The sequence below is a fragment of the Sturnira hondurensis genome, unplaced genomic scaffold (genome assembly GCF_014824575.4).
Source record: "Sturnira hondurensis isolate 20B ecotype Veracruz unplaced genomic scaffold, ASM1482457v3 Scaffold0024822, whole genome shotgun sequence".
Taxonomy (NCBI): Eukaryota; Metazoa; Chordata; class Mammalia; order Chiroptera; family Phyllostomidae; genus Sturnira; species Sturnira hondurensis.
This window is the reverse complement of record NW_028097453.1, coordinates 7,961,614-7,980,755: the sequence shown is the minus strand read 5'-3', so window position 1 is coordinate 7,980,755 and position 19,142 is coordinate 7,961,614. Positions and strand designations below refer to the sequence as shown.

Here is a 19,142-nt window from a genome sequence, read left to right as displayed (position 1 = left end):
CCTATTTTTAAAGGCAAAGGACACACAGAAGGGCCCCAACAGGCCTTGCAGTTTCCCCCAGGTTCCTATATTTACCTCATAATCTGTAACCCGTCTCATTTTTACAGACTGCCCACGCTGCATTAAACTTAGCACAAAAATATTCAAGTATAACTGTTTCTTCAGATCTTCATTTTTTTTATGAAGATTTCTGTGTCACGTAAAACATATGCAATGAGTTCGTGCGTTTTTCTCCTGTTAATCTGTCTTTGGCAGTTTAATTTTCAGATCCAGCCAGGGACCCCAAGAGGCTGGAGGATAACTTTCTCCCTCTCTTGTACCCACCCCCCACTGTATAGTACAGGCAGTAGTACTTAAGGAATGAAGGGGAAGTTTTTAATCCAATGAGCAGTATGTTAAGGGAATGAGTTGTCTCAGAATGGGATAATAAACGAAGCTCAAAATCCTGTGCCTTCTCAATTTGGCCCAGGGCTGCAGGCCACTCAAGACAAAAGGGAATCAGGCATCTGACCTCATCTTGGTGGGACCTGAAGCCCTGAGGGTACTTGAATCAAAGATTAAGTACAAACTGTCTTCCCAGGACACATATCTTAATTTAGTCCATTACTTTTGTATTAACAACAAACCTGTGAACATATAAAACATTAGGAACCTAATAATTCACCTGTAAAACATTTTCTTTTGCCTGCTAATTTCCTACGGTAAATCTGAAGCTTCTCAGGCCTGTGTTTCCCCCGTCACAGTGCTGAATAATAAAATTTCAGTGCCTAATCTTGAAACTGCTGATTCTTATTAATTATGGCGAAAGAAACTTCAGAAGGATTAGGAAGAAATATTCCCTCTTCCCCACAGCTGCAGCAAAGCAAAGGTTCTTCTGCATTATAAACTTGCTTCTGATAAAGCAGCTATTGAGAAATATCACTGAAATACCACTATATTTACCAATGTGGAGACGAGGTGAAACTGAACTAACATGGACGTGAATTCTGTTATTCAAAGTGATTTCTAAGGCAACCACACTCTACAGTTTGTTATATTTTGAGTAGTGTTACCTATGTGACAGGATGGTGAAAAGCTAGGAAAATTCCTGAGCAAGTAGAATAGGGAAATTGAGATAAGAAAATTAAACAAGGCCAAACAGTTTAAGCAACTTATAGCCAGCTGATGATTTGCAAGACCTTCTCTCCAGGAACCAAGAACATTTGAGAGTGAATAGTTTGTATCTCTCCTCTCTAACCAGAGAACACCAAGCTGAAATCTCTCTGGTCTGGGAAAAGAGAGAACAGACACCCAGTTAATGTCACTGGTGCCAGTTAAAACCAAGGTCAGATGAAGTCAGGGGAACAAATAACAAAAACCCCATTAAAAGCCAGACAGACCCAAGATAAAAACAGTGTAACAGACCAAAGAATCTTCCCACACCCCTGTATATGCTCATTTTGACGCATCAGCATGAAAGACGCACCTGAAAAGCTAATGAATGTTCTGCTGACAGCTTCCCCTATGATTCTCACCCACAGAAAAAAGACACAAAGCCCTCAGGACAAAGACTCAGGGCGGCTAGCTGTGGAGCGCGCCCCTCCCCCTTCCTGGGCGTGAACTTTTTCCTCCCAAAGTCCAAGGGTCCCCAGGAGACCTGCAGCCAGGGGATCACTGGGCAGCCACAGCTGGACCTGAGCTTCCCCCTGATCCTGTCTCCGAGCCCCCGTGTTTTCTCTCATTTCCCTGTGAGCTAAAAGCAGCCCTGCTGGCTCACCGCTCCGTTCCTGTAACTTTTCTAGGGAGCCGAAGCAGAGCAACGCCTCGGCTCTCTCCTGTTACTTCTACCCCGAGTCCTTCCTTTGTTTTACTGTCCCGGCCTTAATAAATGTACTCTCAAAATCACCTGGACTCCTGTTGTGAAGTCTTTCCTACACAAAGTCAAGAACTCACACACTACAGGCCGGACTGAGGCAGACCCGCTCCAGGCTGGTCCCTGTCCAGTAATACCTATACTTCTTAGAAGTTGACTATTTTGATTAATTATTGTATTCGATTTATTGTCCTGGAATTAATATTTAAATTTGCATCTCTTTTCTGAAGAGTAAAAATTCCTATACAATTCCTTTATTAAGCCAGAGAAAGAGTCTTGGGATTTTCTTTTTTCTATATCCTAAAGGTAAAATAAATTCCATGACTTTTGGATTCTATATGAATACACAGCTTGAACATCTTTTTTTAAAATATAAAGTGCATACATAGCCAACAGTGCATACATTACAAAATAGAACAACCCCCGCCTCCCCCACTCCCGCCAAAACAAACCCAAAACATTGCAAAGAAATGTGACATTTGGGCAAGCTGCTTTGGGCTGTCACCTAGATGCCATAATTTCTTCTGATTGGAATAGTTCAGTGGAAGAAGTTTGAGAAACATTAAGTGATGTGATTACATGACAGGAAAGTTCATCCTGTCATGAAAGTTTTAAAAGGTACTCCAAGTCTGATGAAACTGGAAATCCATTATCATTTCACTCTCTCACTTTAGAATATTATGCAGGCCTGGTTACTATCTGAGACACACCATAATTTCTCTGAGGCTGTTTCTTTATCTGTAAAATGAGGAAAATAACATCTATTTCACAGAGTTGTGTGATTAAATGTGATGGTGCATAGAGAAGAATTTGAAAATACTGATTCGTGCTCTATACATGTAAGGCATTGTTACAAACCACCACAGGAAGGCGTAACAGCTGTTCACATCAGGTGTATTTTGCCTGACATTCGAGATCTTTCCCCTAGGATAGGAGATTGCTGCTGCCCTGGGGGCTTGTGGAGACACAAAGACACCAAATTGCTACATTGTCTTTAGTGTTCAGGAAATCCGCTCACAATCACTTATTTCACTTTGACTTCTGCGGGAAGACAACCATCCATATTGACATCAAGGTAAGCTGTAAGCTTTTTTGGCTTGCTCCAGTTCTCAGGTTTGAGTTTTTACAAGGTTTGGATTCAGTGCTCTTTCAATAAAATAGGCAGCTGTTTCAAAGTTTTGTATTTATTACAACTTTAAGCATTAGTAACCTTACCTAAGTGCTGTTTTATGGCATGCAATTTTCTGAGCAATACTTCAAAGCATATGAAATAATGAAAAGGTCTTTGATCTTCAATTTCCTTGTAGAGAAAGCTTTTAAGCATTAGAAAACGCCTTAGTGAAGGACATATGCTGGCGATTTAGTAATCCATGAATAGTTTATTTGTCTTGAATCTTTAACTTTTAGTCTGACTGAAGTGTAATTGGACTATTTAGAAACTATTCACCACTGTAAGGGAGGAATCAGTATTTCTGGTCTTATCTTCCTTCATTTAGGTTTCATCTGTAACACGTACATGATCATTCAAATGGACTGAGGAGAGAACAGCATTCCAGCGGGAAAAGGATACAGAGAGGAGGACGATGCTGCAAGTTCCACCAGGTCAGCATAGGCCTTGCACGGATTCTGAAGTCAGGTAAATGCAAATTAAACTTTTGGTTCCTTCACATTAACTATTGTTTTGCTGAACCTCAGTCATATTGCGCTTAGCGAAGTGTCAGGCACTAAGTATTAACTGTGGGAAAGGCGTTACAGTAACTCATGGCTGGAAATACAGGCTGCAACCCAGCCTGATGTGGAAACCGGCCTTCAGTGTCTGAGTCATTATGGTTGAAATGAGACATTCACACAGACTACAGAGTCCTGTGGAGGAAAAGGGACAGCGGAGCTTCTCCCAAGGGGAGCAAAGCCTTGGCTCTTGCCGGGACTGGCCTTTATTAGGCTGCACATTACATGATGGTCCTCATTTACTATGCACGTGTTGCTTTAGGTGACTACCTTTTACAGAAAACAATGGACCAATGCCGATAATGACATCACAGAAGAGGGATATTTGCAAATGAAGAGGCAAAAGTGGTTGAACCGGTTACACTGGTCCTAGGAAGGTTTAGCTCAGATTTTGGGATGTTACTCTGTAGTAAATGTTTGCCACTGGGGGCTGGGCCCACGCCATGCAGAATGGTCTCCTACACTAGTCCATGTGAAGGCATACTTGTATTTCTAAAAAAGCTGTTAAAATACAAGCTCCAGATGTGCAAAACCACTTTGTAATGTGCTCTTATAAGATTCACACCAATTTAGTCCTGGCTGGTGTAGTTCATTTGATTGAATGTGGGCCTGAGAACCAGAGGGTCGCTGGTTTGATTCCCAGTTAGGGCACACACCTGGGTTGCATGCCAGGTCCCCTTAGGAGACGTGTGAGACAACCACACATTGGTGTTTCTCTTCCCCTCTTTCTCTTTTCCTTCCATCCTCCAAAAATAAATAAATGATATCTAAAAAAAATGATGCCAATTTAAAAGGAAGATCTTTTTATAAAGAGATTAGCGTAAGAATCTAATCCAGTAAAGACTGAATTCTAGCCAATGAGATCACAGTTCTGAAAGTTCCTGGTAGCTTTCTGGCCCAATCAAGGCGAGGTTATGTGTATAAATAAGCTAGTCTAAGCCACGTAGAATAAAAGCGGCGGCATCATGGCGCGTACTAAACAAACTGCGCGTAAATCGACCGGTGGTAAGGCCCCGCGGAAGCAGTTGGCCACCAAAGCGGCTCGGAAGAGCGCGCCGGCCACGGGCGGCGTCAAGAAGCCGCATCGCTACCGCCCGGGCACCGTGGCGCTGCGCGAGATCCGGCGCTACCAGAAGTCGACCGAGCTGCTGATCCGCAAGCTGCCCTTCCAGCGCCTGGTGCGCGAGATCGCGCAGGACTTCAAGACCGACCTGCGCTTCCAGAGCTCGGCCGTCATGGCGCTGCAGGAGGCGAGCGAGGCCTACCTAGTGGGGCTCTTTGAAGACACCAATCTGTGCGCCATCCACGCCAAGCGCGTCACCATCATGCCTAAAGATATCCAGCTGGCTCGCCGTATCCGTGGGGAGCGGGCTTAAAATGTACCGGCTTCAGCAAACACCCAAAGGCTCTTTTCAGAGCCACCCACATTTTTTTTGAAAAGTGCTGTGCTGGATTTTCAGTTACGCCGTATCACATCACACACCAGTGTTGTGGGTAATGGTACGTTTATCAAAGTCCTGATTTGGTTCTACCAGTAACATTCTCGAAGGTGCTATCTCAAAATGTTAGCATAAATACGAATGCAGAAGGTAACATCTTTTGGAAAGCAAAAGTATTTTTGGATTGTCTAAGTTTTAAATTGTAGTTTCTGGAGCCATGCTGGATGTTCGCTTAAAATTCTTGTTGCCCAGGTGGTTAGGATTTTAACTGGTAAGAATGGGGTAAGAGACATTGTAATGGGTTCGTAGATGCCTAAGATCCCGAAGACGGGCGTGAGGTAGAGACCAGTTACTTAAATTACTAAGCTTTAATAAGCTTTTTGTTGGTTGTTTAAGAAGTATATGTCCAATTTCTAGTGTAGTAGGTTCCTCGCTGCATAATACAGGTAGCACAAACCAAAAAGGGAACTTAAGGGAAATAATACCTCGAACTTTAAAATAAAATGCACAGAGCAAAACTGCAAGAATAAGATACTTAACGTATCTAGCCGGCGCTATAGATCTCGCCCATACATTAGCCTACCTGGAAAGTGAAAGCTAGCAGCAAACAAGACCTCCAAACTGCAATCTATCCATTGTCATGATTTACTTGTTACTGTGAAATGGGGCATTTTGATTGGCTAACAAGACTTTTGTTCTAATGACCACTGAGGGGGAGCGAGCAGTATCTTATTTACATGAGCCCCACCTCTATGACGCCACTGTTGGAAGTAAACCAATGAAAACTCAGTACTGTGCGAGTCTTCATTTGCATGTAGGCTCTATAAGAAGCGCGCAGCTAACTCTGTTGTACTCGCGGTTGGTTCTACTGGTGAGTGTCGTTTGTTTCTCGCTGAAATGCCGGATCCTGCGAAGTCAGCTCCTGCTCCCAAGAAGGGCTCTAAGAAAGCTGTTACGAAAGTGCAGAAGAAGGATGGGAAGAAACGCAAGCGCAGCCGGAAGGAGAGCTATTCCGTCTACGTGTATAAAGTGCTGAAGCAAGTTCACCCGGACACCGGCATCTCTTCCAAGGCCATGGGCATCATGAACTCCTTCGTCAACGACATCTTCGAGCGCATCGCCGGCGAGGCCTCCCGTCTTGCGCATTATAACAAGCGTTCGACTATCACCTCCCGGGAGATTCAGACGGCTGTGCGCCTCCTGCTGCCTGGCGAGCTGGCCAAGCACGCCGTGTCCGAGGGCACAAAGGCGGTCACCAAGTATACCAGCTCGAAGTAACTGTGCAGGAAACGTGATAGAACAGCTACTTTTTACCCCAAAGGCTCTTTTCAGAGCCACTTCAATTACAAGAAGTAGCTGTAAACGCTTGTAAGATTGGTAAGCTTTTGGTTAAGTGGGTCGGGCTCGTGGTCAGTATTTGGGTTTAGGGCAAGGTTGGGACGTGATAAAGGCTAGTCAGCCTATTAAAACTGGAATCTTCTGTAGTCTAGTGGTGTCTAGTAGCACGAGTCTTGGTGGTATTAAGTGGTTTGTTCTCAGTGGTCGGTACTTAACTGGCATTTTAGTAGAAGTGCACAGAACCCCGAGTTGAAACGTTGGCATTGTTTCAACACTCGAGTGGTGAGGGTTTTTGCCATTCCATGTCCCTAAGTGTGTTCATAAGTGTTGAAGCGTTTTCCTAGCGTGTACAGATGGAGACCTCCACTTAACATGCTTCTAAAAGACCAATGAGTCCAGATGTAGCCACCTTATCCTGTTTTTCTTGCTCAGTAATTATCAGGCATTTTGTCCCCCACTCCATGGGCCATCTGGCAATAACCAGAGACATGCTTGTCATCACTGGGGAAAGGAGTACTCATTGCTTGAATTTAGCCGGTAGAGGCCAAGGATGCTGCTATAGGAAGTATCCTGTAATTCCTAGGATGGCCGGTAATCTGGTCCCCCTCCTGTGTAGTGTGGGAAACCCAGGAACCAAATCCCTTTCAGAATTTACTTAGTCCTTACTTTGATCAAGCCTTCCCTGCCCTCACTCCTACCCAGCCAATATTGCTGTTGGTGAAAGCTGAGCAGCAGTACAGGCTTCCCAACTCTGCAGGGGAAGAACCACCTTTGTGCTTCTGAAACGTCCAGGTGCCTCTCCTGAACCTTCCTGATGAGGTGGAAAGGAGGTCGTTTTTAGTGTTCCCAGGTGTTTTGTTTTTCTTAATAGGGTTTCGAGGGTATGATGTACAAAAGTCCACAGTTAACACATGGGGTGAGCTTTTAAGGACCTCTTGTTCAAAACTTGCATAAGGCTATTTCTGACAAAGGCTTATTGACATTTTACCAAATAAAATCTACCCTCAAGGCAAAGGTAAATTAAAAGTTTCCAATTCACTTGACAGGCCTTGAAATGAGGCCATTCTTGACAAATTTGGAGGAATTTACAAGTCAATCTTGTGCTTAAAATGAATTTGACTAAATTACAACTTAGGAGTTTAAATTTACATCCAGTTAAAAGTTGCATAAATTGGACTGTAATAAATTGCTTCTCACTGGTAAACTGGACTTCTCAGTGAGTCATCTTGTGATAGGAGAATTCACTCAAGAAATGAGAAGGCCAAGGTGTTCTACTATCTACAGTCAAAGTTGAAGAGAGTTATGTCTGGTCTCACCTAGATTCTTAAAGTCTAGGTGCTCTCTTAACTACTAGGACAATATTTCTCAGTCTTTTGAAGTGTTAGAGCATCATCAATTTGCTCACTTAATCAAAAGCAATCATTAATTATCCATTAAAATTAAATCCTAATCCCTTATCCTGAAACTAAAGGCCTTCTACCAAATGGTGATTGCTCATTTCCACCAGTCCTCCATTTTATACATCTGTCTTAAACATCTCTTTGTGCTTCTGTCATATCTTTTTTCTGTAATCAGTTGTCCTTCAAACAATTCAAACCCTATCAACCTGTTAGTTCTTTAGAATCGTGCTCAAATCTCACTCTGTAAAGCCTTCCCATCCCATTCTAGTTCACAGGGAAGTCTGTCCTTTTCTCTTAAGGTTTTATTCCTTGCACAATGCATTCACAACCATGTAGCTTTGAAATATTGTGTAGCCTTGTTCCTTATCTTTTTCATTGTTTTTCTTGTGTTTGTTTTCTTTGGGTACTTAGAATCTTCCACAAAGTCTATTTCAATGCCTATTATAAAATAGTTTCTCATTGAAAGTTTGTTGACTGACTGCCCAGGCCATAGACGTAGAACCCAAATTGATCTGAGAATGGAAGGTTCAAGAATGCCGATAAATCTGCCTATCCTGTCCTTCATTTTTTTCTTGCTCCTTCAAGCTGGAACATTCTTCTAAGTGCCTTTAATAATTGACCCAGTTAAAACTCGTGTTAGAGATTTAAAAATCCTGAGAGGGGCAGATAAAGTAGGGCATTTTATAGCTTCCCTTCAGCCAATGTAGCTTTGTGGCCAAAACATGAGATTAGAGTGGAGCTTTTGCAGCCTGTGTGAGGTGCTGCTTTCCCAATGCTGTAAAGCAGGATGAGGAGGGAAGGGCATTTCAGCAGACGAAAAAGGGGGTTGGGATTAAGATGAGGAGCTTTAAATAACAGGTCCAGAAAGCAGGCAGTGCAAGTGTAGAAATTGGTTTGCCTGGTTAGGTCAAATGTCATCCAGATTGGTAAAGTCATCTTTTTAAGGATTAGTCAGTGGACTATGGTATGTCTAGAAATCTCTAAAAATGACAGTTTAATCTTCTGTGATGTCTTTTAGACAAATATTTCACTTTTTAAATGGGTGCATTTCCTAAAAGTGATCCAAAAGTCAAGCAGTCTCTTTAGAAAAAGCATCTAGTTTGTACTCCAGCCCTTCTCTTTATCAGTGAGATTAAGGCAAGTTTTTCTCTGTTTGTGTCTTCATCTTTAAATTGGGAGTAATAGTAATGCTGACTTCATAATGCTTTTAGGAAAGGTAAAGAGTAAATACATGTAAAAATGCTTAGACTTGACAATAAACATTTCCAATGTTAGCTGTTGTTGTTACTAGGGAAGTCCTGTCGAGTGTTAGGCCAGTTTTTGCATCTCTGATGTACCAGTGGTAATATCTACTAATTCAAGATCGTGTACTAAACACATGTTGCATTTCTCCCATCTTCCACCTCTAATTTAGAGAAAATTGACCAAAAAAAAAAAAAAGTTGGCAGATGAGAGAAAAGTTCAAGAACAATTATTTAAAGGTCTTAGAAATTTAAAATGTGGATATTGATACAAAAATTCAACAAGAGAATTGAATACAAAATAGAATAGGAATAGCTACAAGAAAATACGGGAGCTGAAAGAGGAAGGCCAGAAATCTTCCCCCAAAAGCATGTAAAAAGATATAAAGATGGAAAATAAGAAAAAAAGTTAAATGGATAGATTCAGATGTTACAAAATTTATCCAATAAGAATGTGAGGAAAGAATAAAAATAATGTAAGAAATAACATACAGACCTACTGAATAATGTTCCAATTGGAGCTATTTAAATGATAAACTTTGTGAGTGGTATCCCCAAAGTTGTGCAGTGGACAGCCTAAGTGGCCATACAGAAAATTTCTTGCAGAAAAAATTTTAAAGACTATTTTATAGAATCTATACAATACATAGTTACATACATCCTCAGACTGTGAGGTCCTGTTAAATGCTGAGCATAGAAAGGTAAATTAAAAGGACCTTCACCTAGAGACCTAATGATAAATTTCGTAACACAAGAGTTAAGGAGATGACACCCTGGGAAAATTCTTACAAAGAAATAGGAATCAAGTTTATATCAGACTCCTTATTTTGCAATGCTGTATATGTGAGAAGATAATAAGCCAGTATTTTTGTAATCTAGGGAAAATAATTTAGAAACTAAATTTCTATATCCAATCCAACCACCATTTAAGTGTGGCTAATTTTTAAGACTCTTTTGAAAGAATTTCTGGAGTTATATTCCATCAAGAATAAGAAAAAATTCTAAGAGGAAGATGTGGGATACCAGAAGCAAAGGTGGCCAGTGAAATATTTCCTAAATATAAGTTTAGATTCTAAAAAAAATTGTTTCAGTCTTAGAACAATTGGTCTTTATTCATCTAGCTAATTTTATAATGGAGTAACAGAAAACTAAGAAATTAGAAATCAGGTGGTAGGAGAAAGATGAACCAAAGGTTCAACTAACAAGATATGCTACACATACCAAATTACCTGCAATACAAATTTAAAAGAAACGTGCCATAAATGATAGATGTAAAGTGTTCTGAGGTCAGATACAGGTACCAATGTGATAATCAGGGCCACACAAGAAGCACTGATTTATTGAATCCATCAGGTCTGTACTGAAATTTCTCCTCCGTTTTGATTAGTTATTCAAGTTTGGATTTTAAGATTTTTGTTTAGGTAAGCATGTGACCACAAAAGATTTTACATTTATGTTCTCTGCTCCACATTTTACTTACAGTTTTGAAGAAACAAGAGCTCAAAACTACTAGAGTGACCGCAAATACGGGCATCTTTTGGTGTGGCTACCCCTCCCCATTAATTTTTTTTTTAAATCAGGAATTCAAATTCTAGGCTATTTGTCATGGGTTGACAAGAGTGAAGAGAAATGAACAAGCTAAGTAAGAATTACATTATATTCAGGAAGAGGATATAGATATTATTACTCTAGAAGTTGTTAGAAAAGCATAGGTTTAAATATATATAAACAATATACGAGGTCTGTCCAAAAAATATCCAGCCACAGGATGAAAAACAGAAACATTTATTGAAGATACAAGAAACATTATACATAGCACAATGAGGCCTCAGTCCCCTTCAAAGTAGGCACCTTGGGATCTCACACAGTTCTCCTAATTGCCATCAGCTGCCCTATTGTATTTTCCTGAATCTCATGGATGGTCTGAAATCTCTTCCCTTTCAAAGGTGACTTTAGCCTCGGCTGGTGTGGCTCATTGGACAGAGCACTAGCCTGTGAAACAGGTTGTAGGTTGAGTACCAGTCAGGGTACATGCCTAGGCTGTAGGCCAGGTCCCCAGCTGGGAGTGAGAAGGAACTGATTGATGTTTCTCTCCCTCTTTCCTTCCCCTCTCTCTAAAAATAAATAAATAAAATCTAAAAAATTAAAAAAAAAAAAAGGTGATTTTAGTTTTGGGAAAAGCCAGAAGTTGCAAGGTGTCAGATCTGGGCTGTAAGGGGGCTGAGTCACCTGGGTGATTTGATGTTTTGCTAAAAAACTGTGCATGAGACGTGATGAACGAGCAGGTATGTTGTGATGAAGCTGCCAATCACCAGTTGCCCACAGCTGTGGCCTTTGGAATCATCCAAATAGTGTCTGTGGGGAAATGTTCAAGCTTAATGCAAAATTTGATGTAGATTCATTGTGACAACCACACAGTACACATGCTCCCTCAAGAGTATCTACTGCCCCCACTGACTAGTATAGTGAAGTTGTCATTGTTTACGCATGTGCATTCCAGTGAAACTCTCCTTGGCTGCCAGGTTTCATCAATGTGCAAACCAACCGTTCTCACTATATTAACAATGGCTGGACTTTTTCCAGACAGACCTCATATATGTATATGTATAAAAAGCACTAGAAGAGGGATATTTGGATATTTCCTCTTTGGATATTTGTATACATTTAAAAAAATATATATTCACAAATATTTAAAATATGAATGATAAAATTCGGATATTTCAATCCCAAAAGCAGCAATTCAGTAAGTGATCATAAATTGTTTGCTCTTAGACATACACCCATGCATATATTCAGATGAATGTGCATACAAAGGTTTTTAATAAATTAACAATCAGTGTCCTGGCTGGTGTAGCTCAGTGGATTGAGCACAGGCCTGCGAACCACACGATCACGGTTCGATTCCCAGTCAGGGCACATGCCTGGGTTGCAGGCCAGTTCCCAGCAGGGGACTCACAAGAGGCAACCATACACTGATGTTTCTCTCCCTCTCTCCTTCCCTTCCCCTCTAAAGGTAAATAAATAAAATCTTAAAAAAAAACAAAACCAAAATCAGTGGTTATATGTTAATATAGATATACCTTTCTCAGGGACTGACAGATCAAGGTGACTAAAACTCATTGATGTAGAGGATTTGAAGAACACAGTTACCAAGATTAATCATAACTATATTTAAAATTGAAAAAGTGCGTTATTCCGAAATTCACGTGGAAATTCACATGGAAATTCACATGGAAATTCACATGGAACACTGGTAGAAACTAACCACGTGTGAGATGGCCAATGAAAGCTGAACAAGTGCTGGAAAAAGCTGAAACCATGCAAGACACATTCACTCATCATAATGCAATGAAATAACTGAAAATGCTCTCCTTGATGTATACTATTAAAGAAAAGCACATGGGTTAAAGGGGGATATCGCAATAAAATTAAACACTTTTTAGAAATAGAGCGCCATACATTAAAACCTATGCTAAGAGATCAGAAGAAAATCATAGCTTTAAATTTTACTTATGGGGAAATAGAACTATTAAAAATAGTATATTAAGCTTTCAACCAAAAAGCTAATAAAGGAGGAAAGAAACAGAAATCAATGGAATAGATTATACTTCCCCACTCCCACTCTCCTAATTGCCATCAGCTGCCCTATTGTATTTTCCTGAATCTCATGGATGGTCTGAAATCTCTTCCCTTTCAAAGGTGACTTTAGCCTTGGCTGGTGTGGCTCATTGGACAGAGTGCTAGCCTGTGAAACAGGTTGTAGGTTGAGTACCAGTCAGGGTACAGGCCTAGGCTGTAGGCCAGGTCCCCAGGTCTCTTAAAGTAGAATTAAGAGAGAAAACAAAAATCTGGTTCTTTGAAAGAAAATAATGGGTTAATTCTTAAGTAAATTAGTACTGAAACAGTATGCAACTATCAGCAACATGAGACATAGAAGATCATTGAAATTGGTATGTATATTTGATAGATATTTTTGAAAATATATACAAATATTTAAAATATGAATGATAAAATTTGCCCTAAGAAAAATAGACTATCTGAATAAAATATAGCTATAGAAGACACTGAAAAGATAGGCAAATAGCTACCCTTGAAAAAGCACCAGGCCCAGACAATTTTACCAGACTTTGAGGGGAGAGATGATATTTATGTTATGTAAAGTTGATGAAGACAATGATAAAAGATTAAAAGCCACCTGCTTATATTATGAGGCAATGACACTGAGAGATATTAAGTTGTTAACCCCTGCAAGTTAAATAAAAGTGTTTGGTACAAACAAATCATCTGTAAAAATTAGGTATTATGGGGCCACAATACAAGATTTCAAAGTGGAATCAGAGATAATTGGGGTAAGAAACTGCAGTCTAAGGAGCTATTAAGTGTAGGGTAAAGATTTCAATTGTAGTTTATTCTGTACAAAGCCTAAGAAATTTTAACATGTGATTCAATTAAAGTTAGAAAATGATTATTTTCCAAAGTAACTATGGTGCCTAGAAACTTGTTGTAAATGCCTATTTCTTCTCTCCAAGGCTTTATCTGCCCTTCCAGAAGAAGTCACAGCCGGACTCCACCCGATCGCTGTTTTACTGGGGACCCTGTCAATGCTTCCTCCACGTTAAATTACCTTCTCCGAGAGCACCGCCTGTGGGAAGTTTATTTCTCCAGAATGTGTAGACCAGTTATTTCTAGTGTTTCTTAGAGATATTTTACCTCCATTAAATCACAGACCATGTTTGGGAATCTCTCCCTTTACCATACGCTCCCTGTGCACAATTTATTTTCTATCCTCTCTAAGGGTTAAGGAGCACTACGTGCTTAGTGTGATATGGAGATGAGAGGGGAAGGCAGGGAGATGAGCTACTTACCCTTTGGGGATTTTGACCCCATATTTAGAAACGAAGCAAGAAATGAGGACTAAAGGAAGGACAGCAACAATTCTGTTGGCTCCCATTTTACTGCATTAATGAAGAAGAAGTCTGACCCTAAAGAACCACCTTATTATGGAGGCCCGGATTTTCAACTTCAGCATTTTTTTTGACATCCTGCCAAGCTTAATATATAGTTCTCTTATGGTCTTTCGGTGTTTACACTATTATAACAATGAAGTTGATAATAATTACTTCTTAAGCTTCTAACAATACCACTTATAGTAACTCACAAAAATGACAAACCTGGAAATCCACAAAATGATAAAATTTCTAGAAAGAAAATAACTTGTGAGATATTAACAATGATATAAATAATGGGGTTATGTCATGTTCATGAATGATAAAAGTCAGTATTATAATGATGCTCCCTCCCTCCAAAGATATACAGACTTAATGCAATCCCATTCCAAATCCAGTATCACAGGAGAATTTGATGTAGCTGATCACTCTTTCTTCAGACACTTCCATTTCTTCTACCTCATCAGCAATTCCTCATCAGCATCCTTTGCTGCTAAATCATTTACGCATCCTTTAAGATTTGCAGGTTCTAGGGTTCAACCTTAGACCATTTTTCCATTTTCTATCTGTACTTTCTGTTTTCACTGTCTCTTCTACTTTGTCTATGACTCCGAACACCACATATGTGGTGTTTGATTCTCAAATTTTTATCTCTTGTCCAGGCTTCTTCTGTGAGCAACTAAAATGTCAAATAGGAATTTTAGATGCCCAATATAAAACTTTTGCTTATTGCTACTCCTCTCTAGGAGTTGTTCCCGATTCCTCTTTCCCACATTCCCTACATTTAACCAATCAGCAAGCTTTTTTGGCATTTCCTACAAAATACATTCTAAATGTGACCACTTCTCAACATCTCAACTACCACCACACTAATCTAAGTTACCATTCCCTCGCACCTGGATTTCTGTTTTCCTTGCTTCTCAACTGTTGCCCCCTTACTGTCTCTGGGGGTCTGTCTGCAAATAAGCCTGGTGGCAGTGAGGACTGTCAACCCCCCTTCCAGCAGTTGCTTGGAATCCCAAGGCAGGTCTGGCCATCTTTGGCTCCTGGGCAGGGAAATTCCTAAGTCCAGAAGGCGCTGAAGTTTCTCCCAACTGGCTAAGGGAGCCAGGAAAGACCCAGACTGGATGCAACTCTGTTTTACCCCAAACCAGGCCAGCCACTTCAGGGGTTCATTCTTGTTAGGAATCCTCTGAGTGTTCGGAATGGGTCTGCACTCTTGTAGAAACTACTATGGTCCTGGAATGAATTTTAGGGCTCTCCCTAGGGGGGCTGCAACAGGAGAAACAATTGATCCACTCTCCTCACAACCAGTGGCCTGTTTTCCAAAACACTCTACTCAGGGGTGGTGTTAGGTCTGGAAGCCCTGGGGTTTTCCGGGTGAACCAGGAGCCTCTCAAATGATGCCTGGGTATGTCCAGGGACAATACCGGCCAGGGACAATATTGTCCAGGGACAATACCAGCCCTGGGTATTGTCCCTGCTAAATCTGAGGGCAAAAAGGAAGAACTCACCTCCATCCCCCAAACTCATCCACCCACCCGGGGGTGGCCTCCCTACTAGCTGCATCAGTCTCCTCCAGGCCTTTGTTCTCAGTCCTGGAAACTTGTCATCTGGGATAAAAGAGGCCTTGTACCCGTGAGGGAGAAGCCCCGTGGTTCCCCAGTGCATTTCAGAGAAGCCCTTGAAGAGCCTAGAGGCTCGCTGCACAATGGCCTGCAGCCTCTGCCGGCCCGGAGATCAGATGGTGGAAGGACCAGTAGGAACTCGGCCTGTACCTGATTGGGCTGCCATTCCGCACGCTTCACCTGCTCCCTCCCTGCGGCCGCTGCCCGGGACCGCCTCTTTCTGTAGTCCCTGCCCTAGGGCCCAGATCTCGGGTCCCGGGATCCTCCCCTTGCTGCGGTCACCTAGGCCGTGCTTCAACGGAGGCCAGACTGAGCGCTCAACCCACTCCCTCTGCACCTCCCAGCAGCCCCTGCGCGAGATGGCCGATCGGATTCCTCCCGCACTCCCCTCCCCACCGCCCCCACCCTCCACCCGCCCGGGCCCTGGCCTAAGACGCCGCAGGCATTGCCTATGGCTTCCCGCGATATTTCTCTCCTGTTGCTGCGGGCCCAGCCCACGCAGGAGGTGGCTTCTCACACCTGCCTTGCCCGAGTAAACAAGGCAAGATATTGGGGGCGGGGGGGGGCCCGTTCAGAGTTGGAAGCTCTTTTCGGTACCGGAAGGAATCGGATGCCCATGACCCCTCGCTTTCCTCTGCCAGCACAGCAGATGCCGCCAACGCACTCTAGCACCTATTTCTTGCTCCTGCCCGCTCTAAGGAAGCAAGAATTCCTCGCGGGGCCTTGGGGGAGATTGTGGAAAGGGTGCGCCTGTCAGCTTTGCTCAGCTGGGTCCTCGCGCTCGCGCGCGCCCCCCAGCGGCCTCCTTAACGAACTCAGGTCTCAATGTGCGGACCGCAGGGTGGCGCCAGCGACCTTCCGCGGGACACGGTCCGAGCACCCCGGACCACACTGGTCGGAGAGCTACCACAGTGGCCTGTCCATCTCGCAGCCAGGTTCCAGCCACTAGGTTACTGTGGAGCTAAAAAAACGTATTAATGACTTTCTTAAGTAGCTGACTTACAATAGAATATTAATGATCGATTAATGGCAAGCAAACCTGTGAACTAAGAAAACTGAATATGGATTTACAATATTCAGTTTTGTGGGGGAGGCTGGTGGGGGGGTAAATGAATGAAACAATTTCTTCTAAATTATTTGAGGAAATATAAAACACCAATTTATCTTCAATGTATTCCTTTTACTTGTAGACATACATACCCTAGCCTATTGTGATGCAGCCAAATTCACAGATGAATAGATCAGGTATAGAGCTATGCATGTTTGTTGCCTAGATAAAGTAAGGTGCCATTATCAGTATTTCTTACTTACTCTCTCTTTGCCTCATTCTTATGACTCTTCCTCCACAGCCAAGCACTTTTTGGTGATAGTATAAAGAAGAGGGAAGGTCTTGAAATGAAAGTCGTTGTAAATTCTGCCCTACCTATACTATGGACCAGGATTCAGAACATCTCAACATGGGCCAGTGTATCCACTTCTAACACATAGCTTTGCCCCTAACACCCATGAGTATCACATAAAGAAAGACTCAAATATTTACCTCTGGCTTACAGTGCCTTTGTGGCTTTGGTACACTCAGATTTTTTTTCTTTACTACCAGGGTGATGTATCATGACTTGGGATGGGTGAGAGAGATGCCTTTCTTTTGTAAACTGGGAAAAGGGTGTGTGGGAAAGAGTAGGTGGAAAAGGAGAACCAGTTTTGAACATTTACTGCAGGCATTTTCTTAGGCTGTGCAATATAATGAAAGAGTGCACAGGGAAGTTGATGGTTTGGACCTTGATTCCCTCAAGCAGTTTGCTTCTACTGCTAACTAGTAAAATTCTAAAATCTGACCTTAATTTTTTTAAATAGTTTATTTATTTTTAGAGAGAGGGGAAGGGAAGGAGAGAGAGAGAAAAAAACATCAGTGTGTGGCTTTCTCTCACATGTGCCCCCACTGGAGACTCAGCCCGCAATCCAGGCATGTGCCCCAACCGGTAATCCATCCAGTAACACTTTGATTCACAGGCCAGGGCTCAATCCACTGAGCCACACCAGCCAAGGCATACATTTCAAGTTTTCACCTTACTGTGTTGCTCTTGGTGAAGAGCAACAGTAAGTTGGCTTGCCCTTCCACTCCATGGTTCCTGGACCCATATATTCTTTCTACTGGAGTCACAGTGAATATATGGCATCCTGGAGAATGGCACCTCCATTGTATCTTCCAGTTGTCTTTTCGGCAGGCTGTCCAACTCTTGTAGACTGGCCAGTCGGCAGTTTCTGGGTGGTGCGGTATATGATCTGCCCAAGTCCGGTGGTCACGGCCGCTCCTGCACTTTCACTCCTGCTGGCCTGGTTAGATACTCTGCAGTGCAGGACTCCATGCCTGAGGATCGGGCACTCTGAAAGCCCCTGGAGAGTGTGCTGTCTGAGCCGGGGGTGGGCCAGGAAAGGCAAATCCATACCTGGAGTACATGTGGATTCCTGCGAGAAAAAAACTGATGGCCCTTCCAGGATGGAGGGGGCCCAGTGCAGCCAATGGGATACCAGGTAGCAGGTGGTATCCTCGAGGTAAAGAATCCCAGCAGAGGCTCAGCCTTGGTCTCTGCTATTTGGCAGCAGCACTAGCTGCATGAGCCTTGGTGAGAGTCCATGGCGTTGGGCCATGTGTAGTTCGTCTGTAGCTCGTCTGCTTCTGTTTCCATTACGCTGAGTGTCTCTTACTTGGGAGATGTTCTCTGCTTAATGGGTGATAAAAAGATCTTCACACTTCGAGCCCACTGCCATGTGCCCACCCACAGACTTCCACCACAGACGTCCCTATTCTTACTCTTCTAATCTTCCTTCTGTGTGCCTTGATCAGCCAGTCACGGCATTTGCCCCCATCTGGAGGGTGGATATAGTCTCACCTGGGGTGATTTCTCTGTATGCACGAAGTGGGTGACTAAGCTTTCCACCTGAAACCTGGCCAGTTGGGATGACTCGACTCACCACTACCTTTAAAGGCCTCCTGTGAGTTGCTGTAAACTTTCAATTTGCAGCCTCATATTGAATCGGTCCATTTAAAACTTTTTTCCTCCCCTTTCAGCTGGTCATAAGGGATGCCCATGTAACCAAAGGTGCTGGTGGGTGCCATGGGTGCCTGAGCTGCCTGCTCACACAGTTTGTTTGTGCCCTTTTGTCCTGCTTGGTCTCAAAAGTACTATTCTTGTTAAATTGTCACTAGGCCACACTGACCTTATGACTTGGAAGATCTAACTATACCTAGCTCATTCTGTCCTCATTGCCACCTAGTGATTAAAAACAAAATAAAACAAAAAAACTTTTCTGTCCCTACCAGGGCCCGAAAGCACACTAAAAGTTGTTTTTCAAAAGGCATCTCTGTTGCAGGTGGCACAGCCTTGCTCCGGAATCACAGGGGGATTGCACTGTGCTTCTCCAGCTGGCTCTTGCCAGATTCTGCGCAGCACCTTTTCTCTCCCCCGATACTCCCAGTGCCACGAGGTTTGCTGCATTATCTGGCCCGAGTGGTAGAGGCTCCCTGCATTCCAGCTTTGACCTACTGAAAGCCCTTTTGTCCCATGGTGG

At 42.6% G+C, this 19,142-nt stretch overlaps 2 protein-coding genes and 1 long non-coding RNA gene across 3 annotated transcripts; all 3 read left to right on the top strand.

The window, feature by feature from the left end:
• The first annotated feature begins 4,545 nt into the window (after positions 1-4,545).
• LOC118982027 (histone H3) lies at positions 4,546-5,257 on the top strand. Its single transcript, XM_037038932.1, has one exon. It carries the CDS (start codon positions 4,546-4,548, stop codon positions 4,954-4,956), a length of 411 nt encoding a protein of 136 aa, XP_036894827.1. The 3' UTR covers positions 4,957-5,257.
• A 78-nt stretch (positions 5,258-5,335) lies between these two features.
• Positions 5,336-14,679, top strand: LOC118982028 (histone H2B type 2-F). The gene is made up of 2 exons (XM_037038933.1): positions 5,336-6,396; positions 13,528-14,679. The coding sequence occupies exon 1, from the start codon at positions 5,917-5,919 to the stop codon at positions 6,295-6,297; it is 381 nt and encodes a 126-aa protein (XP_036894828.1). The 5' UTR covers positions 5,336-5,916; the 3' UTR covers positions 6,298-6,396; positions 13,528-14,679.
• Positions 14,680-15,410: 731 nt separating this feature from the next.
• On the top strand, positions 15,411-17,111 carry LOC118982029 (uncharacterized). Its single transcript, XR_005065457.1, has 2 exons — positions 15,411-16,817; positions 16,922-17,111. It is a non-coding gene; the product is annotated as an uncharacterized LOC118982029 (long non-coding RNA).
• The last annotated feature ends 2,031 nt before the right edge of the window (positions 17,112-19,142 follow it).

Coding starts and splice junctions, on each gene's coding strand:
- LOC118982027 (XM_037038932.1), top strand. CDS start 4,546: ATGGCGCGTACTAAACAAACTGCGCGTAAATCGACCGGTGGTAAGGCC.
- LOC118982028 (XM_037038933.1), top strand. CDS start 5,917: ATGCCGGATCCTGCGAAGTCAGCTCCTGCTCCCAAGAAGGGCTCTAAG.